At 45.1% G+C, this 23,602-nt stretch overlaps 1 protein-coding gene across 1 annotated transcript in view; it reads right to left on the bottom strand.

Moving 5' to 3' along the window:
* Positions 1-23,073, bottom strand: part of LOC122623681 — a 38,199-nt gene extending 15,126 nt beyond the window's left edge. The window contains exons 1-3 of the mRNA XM_043802966.1: positions 22,740-23,073; positions 4,358-4,888; positions 149-328 (exon numbers count right to left, since the gene is read on the bottom strand). Of these exons, the coding sequence (XP_043658901.1) occupies positions 149-328; positions 4,358-4,879 (702 nt within the window). The 5' untranslated portion in view covers positions 4,880-4,888; positions 22,740-23,073. The remainder of the gene's footprint in view (positions 1-148; positions 329-4,357; positions 4,889-22,739) is intronic.
* Between the last annotated feature and the right edge of the window lie 529 nt (positions 23,074-23,602).

Raw genomic sequence — 23,602 nt, 5'->3', positions numbered from 1 at the left:
GGAGGATTCCAGGCCACTTTTCCGGTCTAGTGCGCTTCGCTTTGATCAGCCCTGGCAACCAGGTGCCGGGCTCCCCCATTTTTTGTTAATAATGTAACAAGTGCTCGTGGGAGGAGCTACCCGTACCCGTACTCGTACTCGTACTCACCCCCAGCTCCACGTAGATGGTGTAGATGGGGTAGGGCAGGGCAATCACCATTCCGGTTAGCCAGGTGGCGCAGCAGCAGACGAATCCCGGCAGGCGGCCCTTCAGCGGATCGTTTAGCCAGCGCATCCGGTCCCAGGCGATCAGGATGTGGGAGATCATGGCCACGTGCAGCGGTATGTCCTGCAAAAATTGAATAACAAGGATACAACAGAGACATCAGTCACTACGATACATGTTTCCATTAATACTTAAAATTTCGTATGTCAAGGCAAATACATTTACATTTATTCAAGTGCTTCGAAAAAAAATACATGTATAAATAGGTAAATGCTAGTAGACTTGTTAACAATGCTCCACTGTACGTCCGCAAACTGTACCATTGCCATTGTTATCAAAGTCATAGATGCTGATTCTGTTTTAGTCTGACTCGTCGTCCTCGGACTCCATCTCTTCTGTCCAATCGGAACCATCATCATAGTGTTCCTCTTCCTCGCCCATTTCCTCGACCACCACCACCTCCTCCTCCTCCACCACCTCCTCCTCCTCCACCTCCTCCTCCTCCTCGATCAACTCCTCGATCACCTCCTCCTCGACCACCTCCTCCTCGACCACCTCCTCCTCGACCACCTCCTCCTCCTCCATCACCTCATCGCATTCCAGCACAGGAAGTGCCGCATTCAAGGCTATCACATCAATATATTCCTCATCCTCCGACATGGACGTCAGCAAATAGGACTCCTCAGTGTCTGGCTGCTCCTCTGGCATCTGCGGCGACTCCAGTCCCAGATAGTCGAAGATACTGCCAAATGCCCCGGTATCCAGACCATCGTCCGAGTCCATATCAATATACAACATGGCTGCCTGATCTAGCTGGTCGAACATGAATTCCGGAGGAGGAATGGTGGCTTGCAGCTCCTCCGGTATGTCGAAGTTTTCGTCGTAGGAGAAGATTCCCGTACCCGGATGCTCGGGAGTATTTGCACAGTAAGCGGCTTCCTGATTATGAAGCTGAGGAGCTGCCGGCTCCACATTAAAGTCCAGATCATCGTAGTTCTCTTCGGTGGTGAACTCTTCCTGATTTCTCTGTCCGGCAATGCCAGCATAGGTTATGGTTTCTCGATCCATGCGCCAGGCCATGGATTCAGCAGGATGCTGACGTGTTTGTGACTGCTCCAGGACGTCGAATTTTTCATCGAAGGTGATGGCTGCCGCATCCGTGTCGTGGGACATGGCTTCTTCAACTTTCAGCTCGTCCGTGGATGCTGGAGAAGGCTCAGTGGCTTCCAGCTGCTCATTCTCAGTGCCCAGGACTTCCACATGAGCCGGCATATCGGGGCCCAACAGCTGTCTGAAAATCGCCTCGATTTCCTGCGAACGTTCTTCCTCGGCCGAAGAATGGACTATGCCCGGAAGCGCCTCTCTTATTTCGACCTCGCTCGCAACCAGATCGCCAAAGTTGTCCCTGTCCCAGATGTATCTATCCGGACTTTGTTCCACCATGGCATACAGATGATCTGAGCTGAGCGCATGGCTCTTGTTTGCATGTTCCACTGTCTCCTTGTCATCATGCGTGCTGGGCCAGTCAAAGGTGGACATTGGATCCCTTGGTGAACGCCTAGTCTCACACGACAGATCAAGAGGGACGAATTGTTCGTGGGCATGTTCATTCTCATTCAACGACGGCTGATAAGTCGAGGGGATGGACACCGGCTTGGGCAGATTCGCTTGGATCATGCTGAAGTCCATGACCTTGGGGTTTTCCGGCAGCACAACCTCCTTGGTGGGGGCCATGGTGCGATTCCAAGTGGAACGCCACTGCTCCAGATATGCGACATGTGCCTGCCTGGCATGTGTACCACCTGCAGCCGGCTCCTGGCTCTGGCTGCAATTCTTCAGGCTCTTCGCCTTGAAGTCCTGGCGTTCGCCAGGGGGGCTACACTTGTGGACACCTTCACGCGGAGGATAGCGCGGATTTTTGAGCAGGGAACGGCCGTGGCTGTTCTCCTTGAAGTCGTCGCTGCTGCCACGGGTCACACTGTACTTGTAGAGACTGCTATGCGGCTGACTCTGCGGATACTTCAAAAGCGGAAAATGGCTTTTCGAATGCTCCGTCTTGGTTGAAAAGTCGCTCGGTTCTAGAATAGTCACGTTCTGCAGTTTGGGAATATCTCTAAACTGTCGCAGTGGAAGGTTTTTGGAGAGGTTTGTTGAAAGGTTTGTTGGCTGTTTCTTTTTCAGGCAATGGATGTGCTTTGGCACACTGAGCTGCGAATTTTTCGACTGTAAAATATCAACGAAAATAAGAGAAATCCATGGCTCTCAGCTTCACTGCTTACCATTTTTGCGGTGGCTTTCAGTTTGTTCTTTAAAATTGAAAAAATTCGCGAATAAAAATATTCTCCTAAGTAATTGCTGAAAAGTCCTTGCAGCTTACGCACAACTCTGACAGGAAGTGGCAGAATGAAAACGTGGTTCCCAAATCACAAATGTCTAAAAACGCATGGTGGCCAGTATCCCAACAAAGGGGGGACACACTCGCAGCTAATGCTACCACCTTAATCCTGTTTTGTAAGCCCTGCGATTCTCTATTTACGTTTTAAACTTGGAAAAACGTGCTGCCAGCATGTGCTGTGATTGGCAGCGTTGCCAGGCTGTCAATTTACGCGTAATGGCCTGCCAACTCGAGTCGTAAGCTTATCGGATTATTACATTTAAGGCTTAATTAGTTTTTACTTTTTATGATCTTCATCTAAGCCCAAACTAAAATGAGCTAAATTATTTAAAACATGAATCCTTGATTAGTTTAAGCTATTTGTATGCTAAGAAAGAACCTAACGCACATCCACATGTATTTACTTCAGCTATTGATATATTTTTTATTCGATTTAAAGTCTACAAAGTAATGCTGTAAAGTTTACAATTAATAATGAAAAGTCATCTATTGAGTACTGTTTTACCCTATTACCCTATTACTGGAATACCCTATTTGCGTTGTCTCTAATTAAAGCTGCAGCGCAGTCTGGCAACGCCAAGCGAATTCAAAACTTGGGGTAAACATGAAGTTGTTGCAATGCAATGCATGTGATGCATAAGTAAGTTTTATTCTTTAATCATTACTTAAGGCAATCGGAAACAATATATATTCGATGTCTTTAAGGAGCCGATTTCACGCCACTTGTCTGCTGTGCATCCTGCTCCATCCCAGCCACCCATCAATCATTCCATTTGGCGGATCGGGAGGAGGACCAGAAACAGGACCAGAAACAGGAGCAGGAACTGGAGCAGGAGCAGGAGTTCACCCACATATGTACGCACACGTGACTGTGCAGTGGTAGATGTGTGTTTGTGTGTGCGCCTGCTATTTGTCGCCCTTTGTGATAGCAATCAAATCGAATCATATCCCGTTCCGTCTATCGCCTTCCCCCACCGAATCCGAATCCGAGTCCCAATCCCATTCCCACTCCCACTCCTTATCGACACACAACCATTCCCATGCCGTTTTGGCCCGTAATAGAATCTCCTGCTGCAGCGTCAAGGTTGTAAATGTAATCATTTGTCTGCTCCACGGCGGACGGCGGGCCTAATCGAATTGCCAGGCATCCTTATAGCCAGGATCTTTTGGCCAGGACTACTCACGCAGGACTACTTTTCGCTGCTGGTCGCATTTGTTTTCGCCACACAAAAGCGGCACACAAAGTGACAGACGAAGGCGAATCAAATCGAATGAAAGTATACGATTCTATTTGCTTCTGATTTCTGACTCCACCAAAAGCCCATCCTCCTCCTTCTCCTCCTCCTCCCAGCCGCCTCCTGGGCATGTGTCAATCACACGGTGGCTTTCATAATGAGGTGGAGCAGCCCTAGCCAGCGGAGGATGGAAGGACACCATCCAGGCATTGCTCAATCGACTGCGACCGGATGCCATCCTCAGCCATTTGGCATCCACAGCCAAATGGGATAAATATAGCACTGAGCTGTAGTTAACACTGATTGCAATGGAATACCACTGAATCCGGCTGGGGCTGGAGCTCCATTGGCTTAGTTGGCAGTGCCAAAAAAAACGAAGCCATATTCAAGGCGCTAAATAAAGTGGCTTATGCAAAAGTAAGCCCTTTTCAAAAACCACATAGTATATGGGTAAGTTGAAATAAATCGCGTATTTAGTAGTACGTGCTATACATCTAAACTAAAAACTAACTACACACTCACCTGCAGCATGGGCAGAAAGAAGCACAAGAACTGGCCAAATATCCAGTTCTGGATGAGCATGACCATCAGCGAGACGGGCAGGACGAGGGCGCACTGGACGAAGTGACAGAGGGCCAGATTGATGATGAACGCATGGGTCACATCCTTGTAGAGCCGATGGTACATGATGTACACCACGATGATCACATTGAGCACCACGCCCAGCAGGGCGAGGGCTGCGTACTGGATGAGGAACAGCCAGTAGACCGATTTGATGCTGGACTTCAGGATGGGACCACTGAGTCGCTCCATGTCAACCGTCCCATTGGAATGCCAGTCGAGGAAGTGCGACAGTGCCGTCACATATTTGTCGGGCACCTCCTTTATTTTCTCGCCCCCACCGCCGGCATCTCCGCCGGTTCCACCGCCTCCATATCCTCCCCCTCCTCCGCCGCCGCCTCCTCCTCCTCCTGCTCCGCTGCTCGCCGCCAACTGGTAGGCATCCGATACTCCGACCAAGCGAAGTTGCTCAGCTGGCGACATCCTTACCACCTGCAATTGAAAGTCAAGGGAAATAGTTGAATCAGTGGATTCTTAGGATATTTATGTATTCTACATCTTATATAGAAACCCAAATGGAAAATCTTTCAGTGAAATAGAAAGCTGCAGACATGAGATATTCTTTTAAAATGTAATGCTGCTATTAATGCGTATAATCAAAACCCTTTACCAACAAAACCTAAACTCTTTGTCCGATTTCAATTGGTAAGTGACATTTTCGCCGCTTGCGATTCGGTCACTCAATTCATTCATTCGCTCATTCATTCGTCGTTTCATTGTTCTTTCATTGTTTTGTTTCTTGTTTTTTGCGATTGTTAGTTGTTGTAGTTACGTTTAGTTTTCCCACTCCGTTGTCATGTTTGCTTTTCCTTTGTTTCAGCGTTTGCAACGGAAATTGCCGAAGGGAGCAGCCAGGGGGATGGCGCAGCGGAAAAGCCATGGAAAAGCGACAGCAACCGACTGCTGCTGCCTGCGTACAGGGAAAACGATATGGAAATTGAAAATCTGTATGCAACGCCTGTCCCGATTTCGTCCTTCGGCCTGCGGCCGCAGCTCAAGTTCCCCACAATACCCCGCAACCACACGTCCTTACAGGTGGACAAATCAAGAAGAGCGAAGAGGATTACTTTCAGTGCCACACATAGGAAATGCATACTTGATAACCAAAGCTTGTGCTACCAAAATGCATGTGGCAGTTATCTTTGTATACTTTTATATGTTCTTAGTTTGAAGACACTCTGCAAAACGTTTGGTTTCTAGATTAATTCCAAAATATCAGTATTTTCATCATCATAAATATTGGTCCAAACATGGAAAGTCATACCTCGTTGAGTTCGTAATTAAATTTCCAATCGAACTGTGTTTACCAAAAAAAAATAATTTTTTTTTCAATTTTTTTCCATTTTTTGATGATGATTTTTGGATTTTGGCCGAAAACTGATTTTCTGTGTTTTTGCGATTTAAATATCAGTATTTTGATCAGAACATTCGAAATATTGGTCCGAATATGGAAAGTCATATCTCGTTGAATTCGTAATTAAATTTCCAATCGAACTGTGTTTACCAAAAAAAATAAATTTTTTTTTCACATTTTTTTCCAATTTTTGAGGATGAATTGTGGATTTTGACCGAAAATTGATTTTCTGTGTTTTTGCGATTTAAATATCAGTATTTTGATCATAACATTCGAAATATTGGTCCGAATATGGAAAGTCATATCTCGTTGAATTCGTAATTAAATTTCCAATCGAACTGTGTTTACCAAAAAAAATAAATTTTTTTTTCACATTTTTTTCCAATTTTTGATGATGAATTGTGGATTTTGGCCGAAAATTGATTTTCTGTGTTTTTGCGATTTAAATATCAGTATTTTGATCAGAACATTCGAAATATTGGTCCGAATATGGAAAGTCATATCTTCGTAATTAAATTTCCAATCGAACTGTGTTTAAAAATAAATTTAAATTTTCCCTCAAATTTTTGTTTCTAATTTTTGATGATGATTTTTGCCGCTCTAACTAATCATGCCAGATTTTTAGTGAATGCTTTTCAAAAAGCTTGAAAATGTACAGCATTTAATAATGCAAAGAAAAGTGAAGGAAAGTGAAAGTTTATGCTGCTAACTTATAGGACTCAGATGGGCAAGGGGCATGACCTTATGCATAATTACAAGGAAAATGCTTGCAAACAGGATTCCCATTTGTTTGATAAAGGCTCCAATTTATGTATCGTTGTAAAGGAATTTCCATTGTAACTTTTTTCGCCCTGTGCACTGTGGGCGTCGTGCCACGCCCCCTTCTTGGCCCAGGTCTGGAATTTCAATCTAGACAGCAGGCAGTCGTCAGGAGCCAAGGCAAAGCTGGCAGAGGACATACACAAAAACAGCAAGTGGCACGTAGCCACACACACACACGCACACACACTCGTATTGGGTTGCGTGTGTGTTGACCGTATGGCCGCAGTGGCAGCCACAGACAAACATGCCACGCCCACTCCAGACTGAGCCGCCCCCCGGGTGCCCAGGGCTGCCAGCGTTGCCAGCTTTCCCACGCTTCCGAAGCTTACCAGTTCCTGTTCCGGGGAATCCCCTTGGCCATTTCCGCCCCTCCCCCTCTCCCCTCCACCCCGCCTCGCGCGCCCACTTTCAATTTGAGCAGCAAGCTCAACTTCCGTTCAATTTATTGTTGCTAATTTTTCTTCACTTGGCTGAAAAATATTTTCGTTACTGGCGAATAAACGAACAAAAACAGGGTGCCTGCAGCACGGGAGCCCCAACATGAAAACGCCCGAATTCAATTGCCTTTAATGAATCGTTGATTGCGCAGCTTATGGCCGTGTATTTTGGTAGCATTCGTCGAGGAGCCACTGTAAGATCAGCCTGTGGCGCTTCGCGCTTGTTTACCTTTTGCACTCACAATGTAATTTCCGAGGAAATACTTAAAAACCGCATTTAAATTGGAATACCGAAAGGGAGCCACGCATTAAAATTGCTTTTGATACCAAGAGATGTGGCCATTTCAGGCTTTAAGCTGCTGCTCATTGGCTGCTAAGATGAGGCAGCAAATATATTGGATTGCTATGTTACTTGAAGATAGCCAAAGGTAGCAACATGAATACAATAAACCTTGCTTTAAACAAAATCTAGAAAGTAATAGTAACTTAAATGGTGCGAATGAGTATGCAACACTTGATTTTTAAGTCGCAAGTCCAATGGATTTAAAGCGCCATTGCAGGTAAAGCCATGATGAGATTTTCAATTGTGTTTGGCAAACAAAAAATAACACCCTGTTCGCAATGCAGTTGCAATCTCGTCTTGGTTTGATGACCCGTACTGCGCAACAACAACACGAACAACAGGAACAACAGACGGAGCTTGCCGCGCCTAATTTTGTTTGAACATGCCATTTGGCAGATGCACCCCGTGCCCACTGCCACATCCACATCCACTTCCACATCCACCGCCTCCTGCCCAGACATTAGTAGTTTCTTGCCCTTTGGACAACTTTATCTACATGCTGCTCACATGTGCGGCCCAGTTCGGGACCCATTCCCATCCCCCTATGCCCCTGGCTCCAGGAACTGGAGGAACTGGTGGGGCAAACACCAGTGTCGTCTGCTGGAGTGTGTTGGTGGAGTCTATTATGGGCAACTCCTTGGAGAATCTGGCGCGGAGTAAGGGGCTTATGTATATATGTATGTAGTTGTAGTAGGTCTCCTTTGGGTACGCCAATTGCTTGGTGGGCTGCATAGCTGCATTGCAGCAGTGTGTTGCATTCGAATGACTTGTTTATCTATTCGGAATTCTGTCCTGGATACTTGGCCCTGTGTGCAGGCCGTGTGGGATTTCAATTAGCAGCCAAGCATCCTGCTTTCTGCCAGTGTAGCCCGTCCTGGGACTACATAGCATTATCCATTTGTCAATTAGTCGAGTTGTGCCGCATGCGGCAAGTTATAATTTCATTTTGCTCGTCGACTGCTCGCAGATCGCTGGGCACATTTGATGTGGCAACCACCGCCCACGAACGCGAATACGCCCACGCCATGCCACGCCCTTCGCCGCCCAGCCGCCCAAACCGCCCCTTTTGGTAACATGGTTATAAGCAGTGCGTCAATTAGCCTAAAATGTTGATAGACAACGCGTTGCGGCTTGTGGCAAACAGCTTCACAGCCCTGAGCTTCTCGGGAATCCAATTCGGATTTGGATTCGTCATTCTGGCGGTGGTTGCATTGTCGTCAAGGGTTAAGGGTTACGGGTTAAGGGGTTAAGCAGGGAAACTTTTGGTTTCAAATCAGCCAACCACCCCACCCCCACTTAGCCAGCGCATTAGAGGCGTCAATAGGAGCAAAAGTTTGCCAGGGCGCGAATTCCCCCGGGGACCAGGGAGGCAACTGGAGATGCACTGCATCAATCACATTTCCGGTTGGTTCAGCACCACGATTTACTTGGTCATTAGGCGACGGAGTTGCCGGCAACGCGGGAAAAGTTCTGCAAAAACTGCGTGGGTTTTGTATTATCACATTCACTAATTTATCCTTCTTAATCTTGAAAGTCCCCAGGGCTTCAACTACCGGATGATTTATAAGCCTGAAGCTCTGCAATTATTTAGTGGACCTTCTTCGCCGAAATGTTTTCAATAAAATATAGCGATATCTGGCTGTTTTTATTTGGCATAGAAAAACTGAAGAAATCTGTCGTTTCGCACTTTAAATGGCATCAGAATTCAGAAGGAATATGCAAAACAATGTGCACAAGACACTTGTTTATTCACTGTGGCGAATAACACAGTTATTTATAGCAACTAACTTAGTGCTAGTTAATCGTCCGAGTAATTAATACGGATTTCCCCCGCGCCCCTGCGCCGTTTAACAAGTGACAAGCAAGTCAGCGACAGGCAACAACTTTACTTGCCGCGTGTGTCTCAAGGTCGGCGCCCTTGTCCCGACACTCTGCCAACCACCTGCAACCACCCACTCTCCGCCCACTTTCCACCCTCAACGCGCCCTATTTATCGCCTGTTCAACACCGAAGGGCGGCGTCGTCGTCTTGCCGAAACTTTCCTAATTAAGCAACGCTAAATTAAATGCCAGGCGAAATGCTCAAGTGCGTCGCTCCATTGTTACACACAAAATATGCTTGGAGAGCAATGGTCCTCCCCATTTGACCACCGGAAGGCAGGAAACTGGAGTCACCAGCCGTGAAGCAACAACTGAGGAAAATCGATCTAGCATGTGGAATACCTGCCTGCTTTCTCAAATTCGATTTAATTAAAGTGCAATCCATTCAAAATCATAGCTCTCCTTTTCGCCATCTCGGTGTATCCGCATATGTATCTGCATATGTATTTGTATCTGTATCTGCATATGTATTTGTGTCTGCATATGTATTTGTATCTGCATATGTATTAGTATCTGTATCAGAGAATAATAAACAGAGAATAAACACACACTCTATTTTCTTATACATAATATATATTATTAAATAATATTTATACTTAATTAACACAATTCTATTTCTATTGTTCTAGCTGGCATTCAAAGTGAAATTATAAAATTATAAGTAAGATAGCTGCAAGTATTGCGTTACATTAAAAGGAAATAATTAATATTACTAAATACTAAATAATACTAAATAGTAAATACTAAATACTACTAAGAACTAAATACTAAATACAAAATAATACTAAATACTTAATACTAAATACTAAATAATACTAAATACTTAATACTAAATAATACCAAAATATAGGTGCCCTCCTCTGCGCTTCTCAAAAGTTCTACATAAGCAAACCACTTTTCCGATATATTTTTTTAACAAAACAAATTGTGAGTGAGTGGTGCAGTGATATGTGATATGTGGCAGCAGAGGATATCAATAATGTGATTGCGACCCACTGGAGGAAGTGCCTGAGCTAGCTATTTTCCAGGAGCTACAACCAGCTGTCAGCTGTGACGTGGAAAGAGCTTGAGGTGAGTTATGTTACCACAGACACTCGAGTGTCAATCAGACACCCAAATTTGTTGAGTGTGATTAGGGTGCCAAAAAATGCCACCCTTGCAGTTCTCTGATTTGTATCTGTATCGGTGTGCGTGTTTTTGTCACGCTGCATTTACATATGAATTATATCTGATATATTCGTATATTTTCCTGGCCTTGGCCCGACCATGTAATAGCTCCGGAATGGCCTGCCATCCAATTAGTGAGCGCCGTAAGTGCGAATCAAATGATTGCGAGGGCAGATTGTACACTTTGTAAGGAGCTACCTCTATTCACCTGTCTTAAAGCATTCCTAGCACCTTTTTTGAATATAAAACTAATGCGATTTGAGGTACACTAACTTCTAACTTCTTCCCCCATTGGAACAATGAACTTTTCAAGCACCCCTCTGCTGTGCTAATTTATTATCTCTGTCAAAGTAAAGCCAGGTCACAGCCTTTGATGACAAACCAAAACGCTTCGCATATCACAGACATGGTTGGTAATTTTGGATGAGCAGCGAACATGAAACAAATACAAATCTATTAAATAATTTAACAAATTATGCCTTTCTAATTTCTCTAATTTCCCGCACAGTGTAGCTCCCAGTTTCCAGTTCCCAGTTCTACTTAGCACTCAGTTTATTTTCGTCAACCGTTTCATGCATTTTAAATAATGCTTCCGGACGGGAAATGGAAACGGGAAACGGGAAATGGGAAATTCGCCATTGTCGCTCGTCCGTCATTTGAAACTCAATTAATTTTGTACACCGACTGCTTTGCACTCGCACCACCTGCAAAGTATGCTACACATCAAGTGAGGAGCGAGTTAATCGCTCATCAGCACGCAACGTGCAAGTGTATTTAATTAGCAAACAAATGATTTTGATAGCCGGCCACGCCCCAACGCCCCCAGGGCGCCCAGCACGCCCATCACGCCCACTGGGCCATAAAATCAACGAGAGAGAAAGCCAAATTATTTGGCCATAAAAATTTGTCATGTAGAACGAGCAGCGAGTGGCAGCGAATTGAATGGCGGATATATGCGGCATTAGCGTGGTACACTGCGCGAAAAAGCAGCGAGTTGTATATCTTAAGCAATTGCAAAGGATTAAGCTTAAGTGAGCTATGACTATGCATTACAAAATTTGTAGTGCGGAATCGCATACACTGAAATATAAACGAACCAAATACATATGTTGCTTTTCTGGAGTGAAGATAAACTGTTGAAATGAAAAAGAACTAAGATCCTGCGCTTAAAGTGTGTCTGCTACTCAACAATATAATAAAAGACCTGATTTTTTTCAGTGCATAACCAGTAATGTCCTGCCACCTCCTCAGCGAAATGCCTTGTAATGCGTCTTAGGCCGGGTGCGTCCATAAATTAGCAGTGGAGCAGCGACATCCGAGCTCCCAACTCTTGAAAACTTTTATCTGGCTTTTTACAGTCCCCATTCCCAACTCCATTTCCATTCGCATCTCCATTGCCATTCGCATCCCGGAGAGAAGCCACCAGTTGGAGGAGCCCTTTTGGCCAACTGGTGCGATGCGGCATTGACTGATTATGGCTGCCAGCAGGCAAATAAACACACAAAAAGGTAAGGCAACAATGCCGTGGAATGGAATTGGGGTGCATGGAAATTGATAAGCCAGTTGCTGCTACTTTGTAAACACCAACACCAACACACACCAGCACACTCACACGCACACACATGAGCAACAAACACTGGGTGCGTGTGTATATTTGTGAATTTTATGTTTATTGTTTTCGCTCACTTTAACCAACCCAAACACACAGCTACCGCCTACCTTCCTCCAGCACATACTGAATACCCTAGGATATCATGCCCTGCTGTACACACAGTATACACACACACACAGTATACACAGCACCTATGAAATGCGAGTGATCAGTCAATCGAAAATATTGCATATCTATGGCAACTGGCGAAAGTCAACTTATATTCTGCGAAATTCGCCGCTCCACTGCCGTATTATTTTAGTGACTGCATTGCAAATTCGGCCCAATGCTCCAGCTGCTTCTGCTTCTGCTTCTACTTTTGCTATTGCTATTGCCATCCTCTGGCTTATGGCTATAAAAAAAAAGGAAAATGTGTATTGGAGTACATATATCATACGAGTATAGCACATATCTGCTATGCATGACACAATGTGCGCTGTGCCAGGACTTCTTTGCCAGGCTCGTCCTTTGGTGTACTTTGGTGTATCTCCCCAACCTCGAGCCGAATCGATTGTGGGGTCAATTGGTCGGCCGGGCACTGCGTGTTGCCACTTCATCAGCCACCACCATGTGCTCGTCGGCCTGCAGTTTGTGGTGCCGATTCCATATTAATGGCATTTCTAATGGCCAAACAGAGACGCCACATAGATTCAGCCAATAATTGCGCAATTATTTCATTTGTGCACTGCGCGCAAGCAATTGGAAATCGAAGCAGATCGGATACTTTCAGGCAAACCTAATTATTTTAATAGCATCAATCAAGCCAATTTACACAGGGCACAGTACAAATGGCAATGGCAATGGAGATGGCAATGGAGCTGGGTGGGATTTGTCATCGGGAACAGCGCAACAGTTTCGACCGACGTGCAAATAATTGCATACTTCTTTGCATGACTGACGGGGGCGACGGGTTGATGATCCAATGATTCGCTCATGGCGCATCGTCTACTTATGGCACTCACAATAATTGCTTCCAGTCAGGAGGCCATGCTCCCCCTCTCCAGCTCCAACTACATCTACATCTACATCTCCCTTCCCATCTACATTTCCATCTCCATTCCCATTCCCATTCCCATCTCCATTCCCATTCCCATTTGCTGCTGCTCCTGCAGGACGTCGCTCTTCGGGGACAAACTGTAAACGGAAATTGATTTCGCAAGCCTTTGGCTAATCAGCCTCGCCAGTTCGCCAGTTCGCCAGTTCGCCGACTCAACTTGCAACTTCTCAAGCGCTTCGAACATCGATTTTTTCGCCTCCCACTGCGGCATTTCAACGAAGGAGCCACCATGGAGCTACGATGGAGCTACGAGGGAGCCACGATGGAGCCCAAGAAGGATGCGCTGTTAATGAAATCCGCAGTCGTGGGTATACGAGTATAAGGATGCGGATAGAATGGAGATTAAAGATCGTTAAGCAAAGGAAAACTATAAAACATGGACAACTTTTAGGCAGCATATAGAGTTCCTTAGTGAGGCTTACTATTAGCAAGTAGAACTAGAAATCAAACTAAGACGCATAAATAGAAACGCCAAATAGTTTGGCAATCCGGCTGGATGGGCTGGGCATACGCCACTGCTAGGGAATTCACACTTCGTCCTTATCTTGGCGATGATTCCAGGGCGTCGTTTCTTTTATTTGATTTTGCTACTTGCTGCCGTCGCTTGAACAAGACAAGGCAACTATAAAAGCGCAAGTCGCTGGAGGACGAGGACGTGGAAGAGGCACGTGGACGTGGACGTGGACTAGGGCGAGGACCAGGGCGAGGCTCATGGATCGCTGGCCACATGGACTGGCAGGGGGGGAGTGGATTTTAAATGGCAGGGAGGGGGTTTTATGGGGTTCGCCGCTTTAGCGCTGCGGGTCGGAAGAAATTGACAAGTTTCTACTTGAGTGTGCAGTCAAAGAGCATTGGCTGAGCTCTGTGCCAGAGGTTTTTTTACCGAGTGTTTTTGTGTGTGTGTGTGTGTCGACAGGCTGGCCACCCACAGACTGCCACGCCCCCTTGGGGCCTGCATTCGCCTTGGGTCATTGACTTGCGGTTCGTAGCTGCAATTTGCAACGCCGCCCCCCCGTCTCCACCGTCTCCCTCGTCTGCAGCGACTTCCCCGTTTCGCCACCGGCAATTGTCAATAGCAACAAAATTTCAAAGCGACTTGAATGTTAGACGGAGCATTTTGAGAACACAAATTCCGGGAAAACAGACAGGGAATCGAAGTGGTCAGGGGGGTTAGGGGGAAGTCGGGAAATCGGCGAATGGGGCGCATTGATTTTGGTCAATGGCCTGTGGCGTCTCGGCCCAAACAATTATGTGAAGCCAAACGAAGTGTGGTATTCCAGCTACAGTTGCGGTCACAGAAGAAGTACAAATGCTAGCTGTCAGCCAAAAGTCCTAATTATGGCCAGACAGTGCTATTCTTATGACCGTCAGTGTTCAACCAGCTACATGTATATATATCTGTATATATGCTAAAAAGAAAAAATCTATATTTGCACTCGAACCGTAATCAAATCGAGGCGGCCTTCCTTTTGCAACTTGCGACTTTTGTTGTCTGTCAAAATGTTCAACGGTGCGTATGATTAATTTTGATGGAACTAGGGACAAGATTTTTTCTTGTTGTCAACTGCTTGCTGCTTTCTGCTCTCTCGGTTTCTTCTGCCTTTTTCCATGGAATTCAATAACAGGAAATCGCAAAAGGGAAATGGCAAGTGGGAAATGGGAAGGTTTAAAGTGGGAATTTACTAATTGCAAATTAGCGCAAATATGCTTAAATGAAATTGCGCCAGTTCGCAGTGCTTAAGCCATTCCATCAAAGGGTTTCTGCATTTGGGCCCCCTGTTGATTGCTAATTGAGCCCCGAATGTATCGATTTTTGCGGTCTGTTTCAATGATGTGGCCATAATCGCTGCAGGGCAGGCGGCAAGTTCCCGTCGAGGGAGCTAAACTTGCACTGCGGTTTGCACGTGAAATGGGAATTGGGAATTGGGGCTTGAGATTAGGTTGAGGTACGGACTTTGTGGTCATGCCATGCCGACTTTGATGGCAACACCGGGCTACACCGCACCAAAGCGCAGCCACAGCTGGATCTGGATCTGGAGCTGCCAGTGACTCTTGACCTCGCCTTGACTTGGTTTTGCCCGTTGCTGTTGGCTCAATCCTTGAACCTCTTCGTTGGGCAATGCATAACAAAAAAATACAAAAAAACAAAGAAAAACACAGAAAATACACAAAAAAACACACAAAAAACACACAAAAAATGAGAAAAAAGCTGAAAAAAACACTAGAGAGAGTGAATAAAATGGGAGCAGCATCAGACATTGTTTACGCGTTGGGGCAAATACTTTTTGCATAGACGGCGGCACACACAGTGCCGCACAAAAGATTTCGCCGAGAGCAGTTCGCGCTTGCATTTGCATTTGCATTTTGGGGCCGCAGGATAAAAGGTGTTTTTCCGCCAGGTGAAAGCCCATTGTGGCTGCTGCAATTTAATGCCAAAGCCTTCAACAATTTTCGAGATTAAAAAAGTGCCAGAATCTGTATTAAATTCACGCTGCTTCAAAACCCCTGGATTTGCGTAGTTATCCTCTGGATGTCTAGTTGTGTTTGGCTGGTTGGCTAGCTGGCTGGTCGGATGGATGATGGCACAACACTTTTGGAGAATAGCTGACGGCAACTCTGCATAATTGAACAACCCTTTTGGGGGGTCCTTTGTGCCCCTTGTTGCCCTTAACCCCGCAGCATGCGTGCCCCGACTATTGATGAAGTTCAGTAGGCAGACGGCGCGTGCGGCCAACTTTTCTGGCTTCCTTGGCCCCCAAAAGCCCCACAACCACTACCAACAATCCCGCACCCCCACCCCCACCACCACTACCCACCAACCCCCAGCAAGTTGTGGTCCAATCTTACACCTGCTCAGCCATTCAGGATTCGGGAATGGGACTTGGCGGTCACGGAGGGAAGCTCTAAACGTTTGACAAAAGGCTTCGCACGGGTTTCGCAACGGCAATGGCAACAGCAATGGCAACAGCAACAGCTATGGCAGCCACAGTAACAGATGGCGGACACACGGAAAACAAAATTGTTATATCACGTATACGCCCGGTTAACCAGACGAACGGGATTCACTTGAGCAGTTCATGCAACTATTTCATTTTACTTTCCAAAACCCGAATCGTAGTGAGCACAAACGTACCTTATCACAAATTCAAGCTAATGGTTACAAACTTAACGACAAACCAATAGCACGAAAAGTAAATGAAAATATCAAGTATACGCACGATTGGCCAACTCAGCATTCGCAACAGTTAAAATTTCACATTTAATAGATTTCACATTTAATAGATTTAAGACGCTTTAAAGGCTTATCAGGAATTTTAAGCAATGCTTTCATAAATTATTACAATGCTGCCAGTAAGTTATAGCTTTTAAGTAGAATATTAAAATAGTATTTTGAACTGAGTTTAAATATGCATAGAGTTTTGAAGGCATAAATAAGAAGAGACTTAAGTCTACCGAGTAAAGGAACTACAACTAAATGTTCACATTATTAATATTAAGTATACGACATGTTGTACACACTTAGTTGATCAATTTGAAGAACTTCGCTTTCGCTTAATATAGTTGCAATTACAATTAACCTTTCGAGCTTCTTTGCGGACTAGCTAAAATTAGAAAGTAAATCTGCTCAACTGCTAATGAGAATGTTTCGCTTAACTTCAAATCGCTGGCGGTAAATTAATCATTTGCTTAGGCCAAATTCTCGGAATACTTTTGCCTACACAGTATTTATTTCAATCATAATTGAATAGGCTTAACTCGCGCTGACCAACCTCTTGTTTCTTGCGGTGCAGGAGGCGCAGGTTGATTAGATTTGCGCCGGGACAAGTCAAGCCACGTCGCGTTTAAGCCCATCAAATGCCGCCGAGCCTTCCTTCGTTGTTCATGTTTTTTTTTACATTTTTTTTAGCTTTTTGTTTCATGAGCGTTATGCCGCCGCCCGTCATCCGCCGCCCTCGTTATTCATTAAGTTTAATGAGTTCATTTGACTGGGAACTGGGTGGCGCTGTCGATTTGCGGGCGGGCAATTTTAAAAGGCTTGAAACCGTGGCAAGGTTGCCAGTTGAAAGTTGCCAGTTGCCCGCCTAATTGACAGCCAGTCGTCGCAGTTTTGGGACGCAGATGAAAGGCATCTGTGTCACATCTTAGAAAGGGGGAGCATGGGCTCCACAAAATGGGTAGCTGGGGTGCTTTGAAGCCCTGGGCGACACACTTCGCCGGCAGCTAATTGAATTGCATCGCTAATTTCGAGCCTATTAGCTGACGTTTTAGCTCCAAGCTTGGCCAGCACTCAACTCGCTGAGGAGCGGGAGAAAGTTGGTCATTAAAATATGAATACATAACGCATCATTTAGGAAAACACACACACCAACCTTTCAAAAAGAAAGCAAAGCTAGCTACGAGTATAACAAATTAAGAAACCTTTTCTGCACTAATAAAGCCCAGCGAATTCTTTAAATTTAATGCAAATGCCGCCGTTTTGGGAACGACGAAAAATTAACAAAGTCAGCGTCCTAATAAGGGGATTATGGTCCGTGTTATGGCCATTAGCTGCAATTTCAGGCTTCTTCTTGTATTTTTTTTTTTGGCTAAATCCCCGGCGTTTTTATGTCGAATTTTGTAATTTGCTGACGGAATGCGGAGCGTAAAGTAAAACATTCGAGTCTCCCACGTAATTGACAAGGGTGCAAGGATTTATAGCACATCCCAACCGTATTTTTTTTTCTTTTTTTGGGGAATTACTGAAAGACGCAGGAATTCATTCCAGAGAACACCTCTTTTTCTACGCTTCTACAGCAAAAAAATATATAAATAAAAAGTATATAAATAAATAATTATATGCAGAAACTTGGTACAAAAAACATGAATTTGTATGAAAAGACATACTTCTGAGCACCTTGATGAGTGAATTCCCATCGCCCAGTGGCCTGCAATTAAAATGGGCCTTAGCCCTAATCTGATTTATGATTTTCGACTACTCTGGTTTGCAAATTGTACACTTTTCAAAGCAGATTTACAAGCATTTCCACTGGGGCATCCCATTATGTTGCCACACACTCTCCTTTTGGGCGAATCACTCGGGCGTACTCCGCCGTTAAATATTGCAAAGTTAAGTGCCGTCGCCGCCAGAGTTGCCACAGTTACCAACAAATATCAAATAAAGTACAAAACAGTACAAAAAAGTGAAGACCTCATGCCACATGCCCCATGCCACTGCCATTCAGTTGTTAAGAGCCGAGCGTGACAACATTTTTAATTACATGCCACAGAGGCAGCCGAAAACAGCAACAGGCATTCAAATATCAAGTACGACAACAAAGCTGGAAAATAATTTACGCATTTTACACGCATCCCCCCGCCAAGTTCAACTTTGTGCGTGTGTGTATGAGTTTCAATGTATTTTTTTCCTTGGCGCTTTCATTAAGGAAATCCATACGGCAGTTGAGGTCGTCGAGTTTTAACGATTCCTCGAGGGGCAGGGGCAGGGGCGGGGGTTGTGGCAGCCTTAACAAGTGCAACCCAGAGCACGCGCCACTGTTTGCCGAAAGCCAAATGGGAATGGAAGCACAGGAGCACTGCGTGCACGGAGAGAAATATTGCTGTCTTTTCGAAGCTACAACTGGCTACTAGTCGAACTTGTCATTTCTTTAAGGAATTTAAGGATCCGAAATAAACCAGAAGTTTTAACAGGAAACTATTTATGACAGTGTCTAAAAGTATGCAGTTAACCCCGCTGATTAAAAATAGTTTTGCATACTTTTGCGCACCTTTGACTTGGCTTTCCTTAGCCAGTGAGGCTAGATTTTCTCACAGTGCGTCTGCGGAGACAGTAGGCATATGGAAATTGGGTTTGGGTGTGTGGGAGTGGGAAACGGTAAATGGGCAAATGGGAAAATGGGGAGTTGGGGAAATGGCAGCACACACGTGCTAAGCCCGAGTCAAGGGGAATCGATTAAATTTCTTTTAATGCCCAACCATAAATTTCCCTTTCGACCCCCCTCCTCTTCCATTGTCAACGACCTTTCAGCGAACGCCAGAAACGCATGAAAGGAGTAGCGAGTAGGCAACCGAAAGAGCAACACAAACTGGAACACAAACAGAAACAGAAATAAGCCCCATTGCCCCGCCTCCACCGCTCGCACCAAAAAAAAAAAAGAAATAAAAAACCATAAAATAAAATAAGAATAAAGCAAAAATTATGTCTAACGTCACATTGCCGAGTTCAGCTGATTCTTTATCAGCGTTAAGTGGCATCCGAGCTCCAGAATCCAGAACTCCAACTGATTATGTATGCCATTTGTTGTGCGCAAACGACAGGACTCAGAGTTGCTACATGCCCCGGGAATCCTTTCGCATATGGAACCCATATCAATTCCAGGCCAAGGAACCAAATGCGACTTGGTGGCCGATTGAGCGATAAGCGAATTCGAGTTAATTAAACTCGTCTTCGGTACGACTAGCTATCAAACAGTAGACTTTCATTGTTTTATTGAATTGAAAGTAAGCTCAGGTATTCCGTTGACAATTTGAACCTTAAGAGCTTATAGCTGGAATCACTGGGAAATAATAATCCTGCGATAAACCGATTAGTCTGATGAAAAGCACCCACAAGAGTTGTCATAGCTAAATAAAGCAGAGATTCCTGGAGAGAGATTAAGGAAAGCCTTCCAAGCGGGCTTAGCTTTATAATCGCGCAGGTGAAGGTTGTGTGCGTCTTCCAGGGTATCTGGCAGTTCGATCCCAGCCAGCCAGCCATAACGCTTCGCTGGCGAAATGAGAGATTTGCGAGGAGATTTACGCGAAACACCAAAATGAACTTTTGTGTGTAAATTTATGTGCACTTGCCACTCCTCCCACAGCTCACGAAATGGGAAACCAGAAGCGATCCAGCACCAAGCAGCTAAGTAACTAAAGCCATTAGCTGCTTAGTTTTGGGGGCTCTCAAGCATTCCCAGCTATCTAGGCAGTTTTATTGCTGCATTCCCTGGGACAACATCGAAACAGCGTCAGAAATCATCGCTTAAGTCGGCTTTTCTGTGGCCTGCTGGATGCTACAAGGATGCTACTAGGATGATACAAGGATGCTACTAGGATGTTACAAGGAAGCTACAAGGATGCTACAAGGATCCTACAAAGATGCTACAAGGATGCTACAAGAATGCTACCAGGATGCTACTAAGATGCTACAATGATGCTACAAGGATCCTACAAAGAGGCTACAAAGATGCTACAAGAATGCTACAAAGATGCTACAAGGATGCTACAAGGATGCTGCAAGAATGCTACAAGGATCCTACAAGAATGCTACAAGGATGCTACAAGAATGCTACAAAGATGCTACAAGGATTCTACTAAGATGCTACAAGAATGCTACAAGGATCCTACAAAGACGCTCCAAGAATGCCAGGATACCAGGCAGTGCGACATTGATCCTTGCACCGACAAGAAATCCGCAGGTGAAATCAGGCAAATAAATATTGTGGCACCCAGAAATTGTGATTACATTTGGCACATGAATATTCAATGAAATCGTCTGGCAATAAACCGAGTAAATTTGTGAAAGTTCAAAAAATACCCAAACTCAATGGGCCATCAAATGGCTTTTGTGCCCAGCTTGCCGATCATAAACTTTATGCCGCACCTGATGATAAGATGATGAGATGATAAGATGATGAGATGATAAGATGATGAGAGGCTGGGAAATTGGATGGAATGGCTGCACTAGGTAACCACAGGCTGCTCATCGGGAGTTAATTCCTTAAATTCCAACGAAGCAGCATCGCTGGGCGAGTGGGTGGCTATGATTGTTTGTTGGTCAGTGTATATAAATAGGCCTTGGTCAGTCTGAATTGCGAATGTATGAGGCCAACAACACACACACACAGTGCCACCCACACATGGAGTGGGAAAGGCAAATAAGCGGCCAATAAAAATATTATTAATACGCCAACGATAACAACACACATACTCATACACGTAACACACACGGGTGTGCACACACGAGGAAAACGTCATTGGTGCCTGCTAACCAGCTTATTATTACTATTTCATTCTGATATCACTTATCGAAATTGAGTCTTTTAGCGCATTAATGATGCTCCGCCCTGTTTGCTCATTCGGCATTCGTCCCAAAAAGCGCTATAATTTATTTCTCTCCGTGTGTCGCCATCGCCACATCGTTGTTGTAGCCCCATCATTCAGGCTGATGGAAATGGGAAATGGGCTGGGAAACGGGGAAACGGGGAAATGGGGAAATGCGACGCTGGCGAAGGGAAATTAGCAGCAGCGCGCACATCAGCCATCAAGAGCAGTTGGGTGTGTTTTAGCCATAAATTTATTAACTTAGTGTCACATTTATAGCCACTCTGCTAACCGCCAACACCGCAAAGAGAGCCACAGCCAACAAGCACAAGAACAAGAACCCGCTGGACGCCAGGACTCCAGGATGAAAGGACGACGAGGATGCAATGACAGGCGAGGAATTTAAACAAAAAAACCACTTGAATATTCGCTGACCGATTCGCCGTTGATGAGCCCATCCGTGGAAGTGGAGCACTTTTTCTGGGATGGCTGGTCAAGTGGGAAATTCCCACGGCTCAGCGCATAAATCCTCAAGTTCTTAAATAACAATTTGAAGGCCCAATTTGCTAATTATGAGTGGCGGAATGTGTCACACGGAAATGAAATGAAATGAAATTGAATACCAGCCTATCAATCATTTTGGCTTTTGGCCACAACATGCTTCATTTTAAACAATCAATAATTATGATTGTAATACAAGAATTAGCTTCAGCGTATAAATATGCTTTAAAAATTAATGGGTCATTATAGAGTATTAAATTATTCATTTTTATTCATATTTATTCATATTTATTCATATTTATTCATATTTATTGGTAGCCTACTTTATTTACTCTCAGGCACACTACTCATTGGGTTAATAGCAATTAGTAATTATAGTTAATTAAATATTTTATTTTTATTTTTCAATTCCACCTTTTTTTTAGGCATCAACCCGGAATTACTAATTTCCAAAATATACATTTGTGTTCAAGTGATGGATAATTTATTTATCCTCTCTGCTGCAAAGTTTTATTGTTCTTAAAGGATTATTGTGAACTTCGAACTTCTGATAGTTTCTGATGGTTTTGGTTTCACTAGGCGTCTAAGACCACCAAAGGTAATTCCGAAATCCCGGCCAGAATGCGAGAATGCCAGAACTTGGCTCATTTGTCAAGTTGGCTTAGCCGGACTTAGCCGATTTACTGGCTGCGGGGGCAGGAATAGGAATCGGAATCGGAATAGGAATCGGAATAGGAATCGGAATACGGTATCATTAGCTGTCCCCTGGGGCACCTGTTGTGTGGTCCGCGGGCGTCTACCGCCTACGTCCAAGTTGGGGGCTCAGTTCGATCGGATCAGGAACCGTTATCGCTGGGCACGAATGCAAACAGATGTGCCGCCGGAATCAATTTCCCACCGTTTAAGTACATGCCACCCAAATAGATATGTACATATGTATGTACCATGTGATAAACACTGGGCAGCAGATAAGCGCACGGAGATCGACTTACATTCACGGTTGCAACTGTTTGGTTGGAAGTGCTGACTTTTCGGGTCAGGTCGCCGACGGATTCATGTATTTTAGAAGGGGGGGTGCTGGTGGTTGGTCACTCGAAAAAAAAGTGTTAACCAAAAATAAAGGTAAATAAACAAACACGACGCGAACTCGAACTCGAACTTGCTTCACACTTCGGTTCAGTTCAAACGGCTAACGGTAAACAGTAAACGGCTAACGGTAAACGTTCACAACGTCAAAATCCAACGGATTCGAGACAATATGCACGAGTGTGTGTGTGTGTGTGTGTGAGGGATGCACCTTCACCGCTGAGCAGGCAAACCGACAGCAACGCAGTCTCGCGACCAACTGAAGCCCGAGGAGTCCTGGCAGCGCCATTTAAGCAGCTCCCACTTTTGCTGCCCGCAGGAGTGCGGCCTTGGGGGCGGGCCGAGGGGTTTTGTGTGCGGAAGGGGGCCACTGGGTCGGTGGGTGGCTGGTGGGTGGCGGATGGAGGTTAGTAGTAAGCAGTAAGCCGGCAGCACTGCGTAACGGTGGCGAACAGCTGACTGGGTAAGCTCAGTAAGCAGCAGCTTTCGCGCAACTTTCGCTCGCCACACCTGGCAATGCCGCGCGCAGCGAGCTTTTGCGCTCTCAGCTCTGTTTACGTACGAGCGTGTGGGGCACAGACAGCGATAGTTTGACAGCTGCCGGAAACCAGGGCTGCTGCAAAACGTCTGTGGGGTTAAGTGATTGGCACTGATGATACCGCTTAGTTGCCGCAGAAGTTTGAAACAAAATACCTTTCTTTTACACACTGTAAATGGAAACCAAAGACCAAGCGCCGAGATTGCGCCAAACCCAAGAGCCACCAACACC

The sequence above is a fragment of the Drosophila teissieri genome, chromosome X (genome assembly GCF_016746235.2).
Source record: "Drosophila teissieri strain GT53w chromosome X, Prin_Dtei_1.1, whole genome shotgun sequence".
In the NCBI taxonomy this organism is placed as follows: Eukaryota; Metazoa; Arthropoda; class Insecta; order Diptera; family Drosophilidae; genus Drosophila; species Drosophila teissieri.
This window is presented reverse-complemented; position numbering and strand designations above follow the sequence as displayed.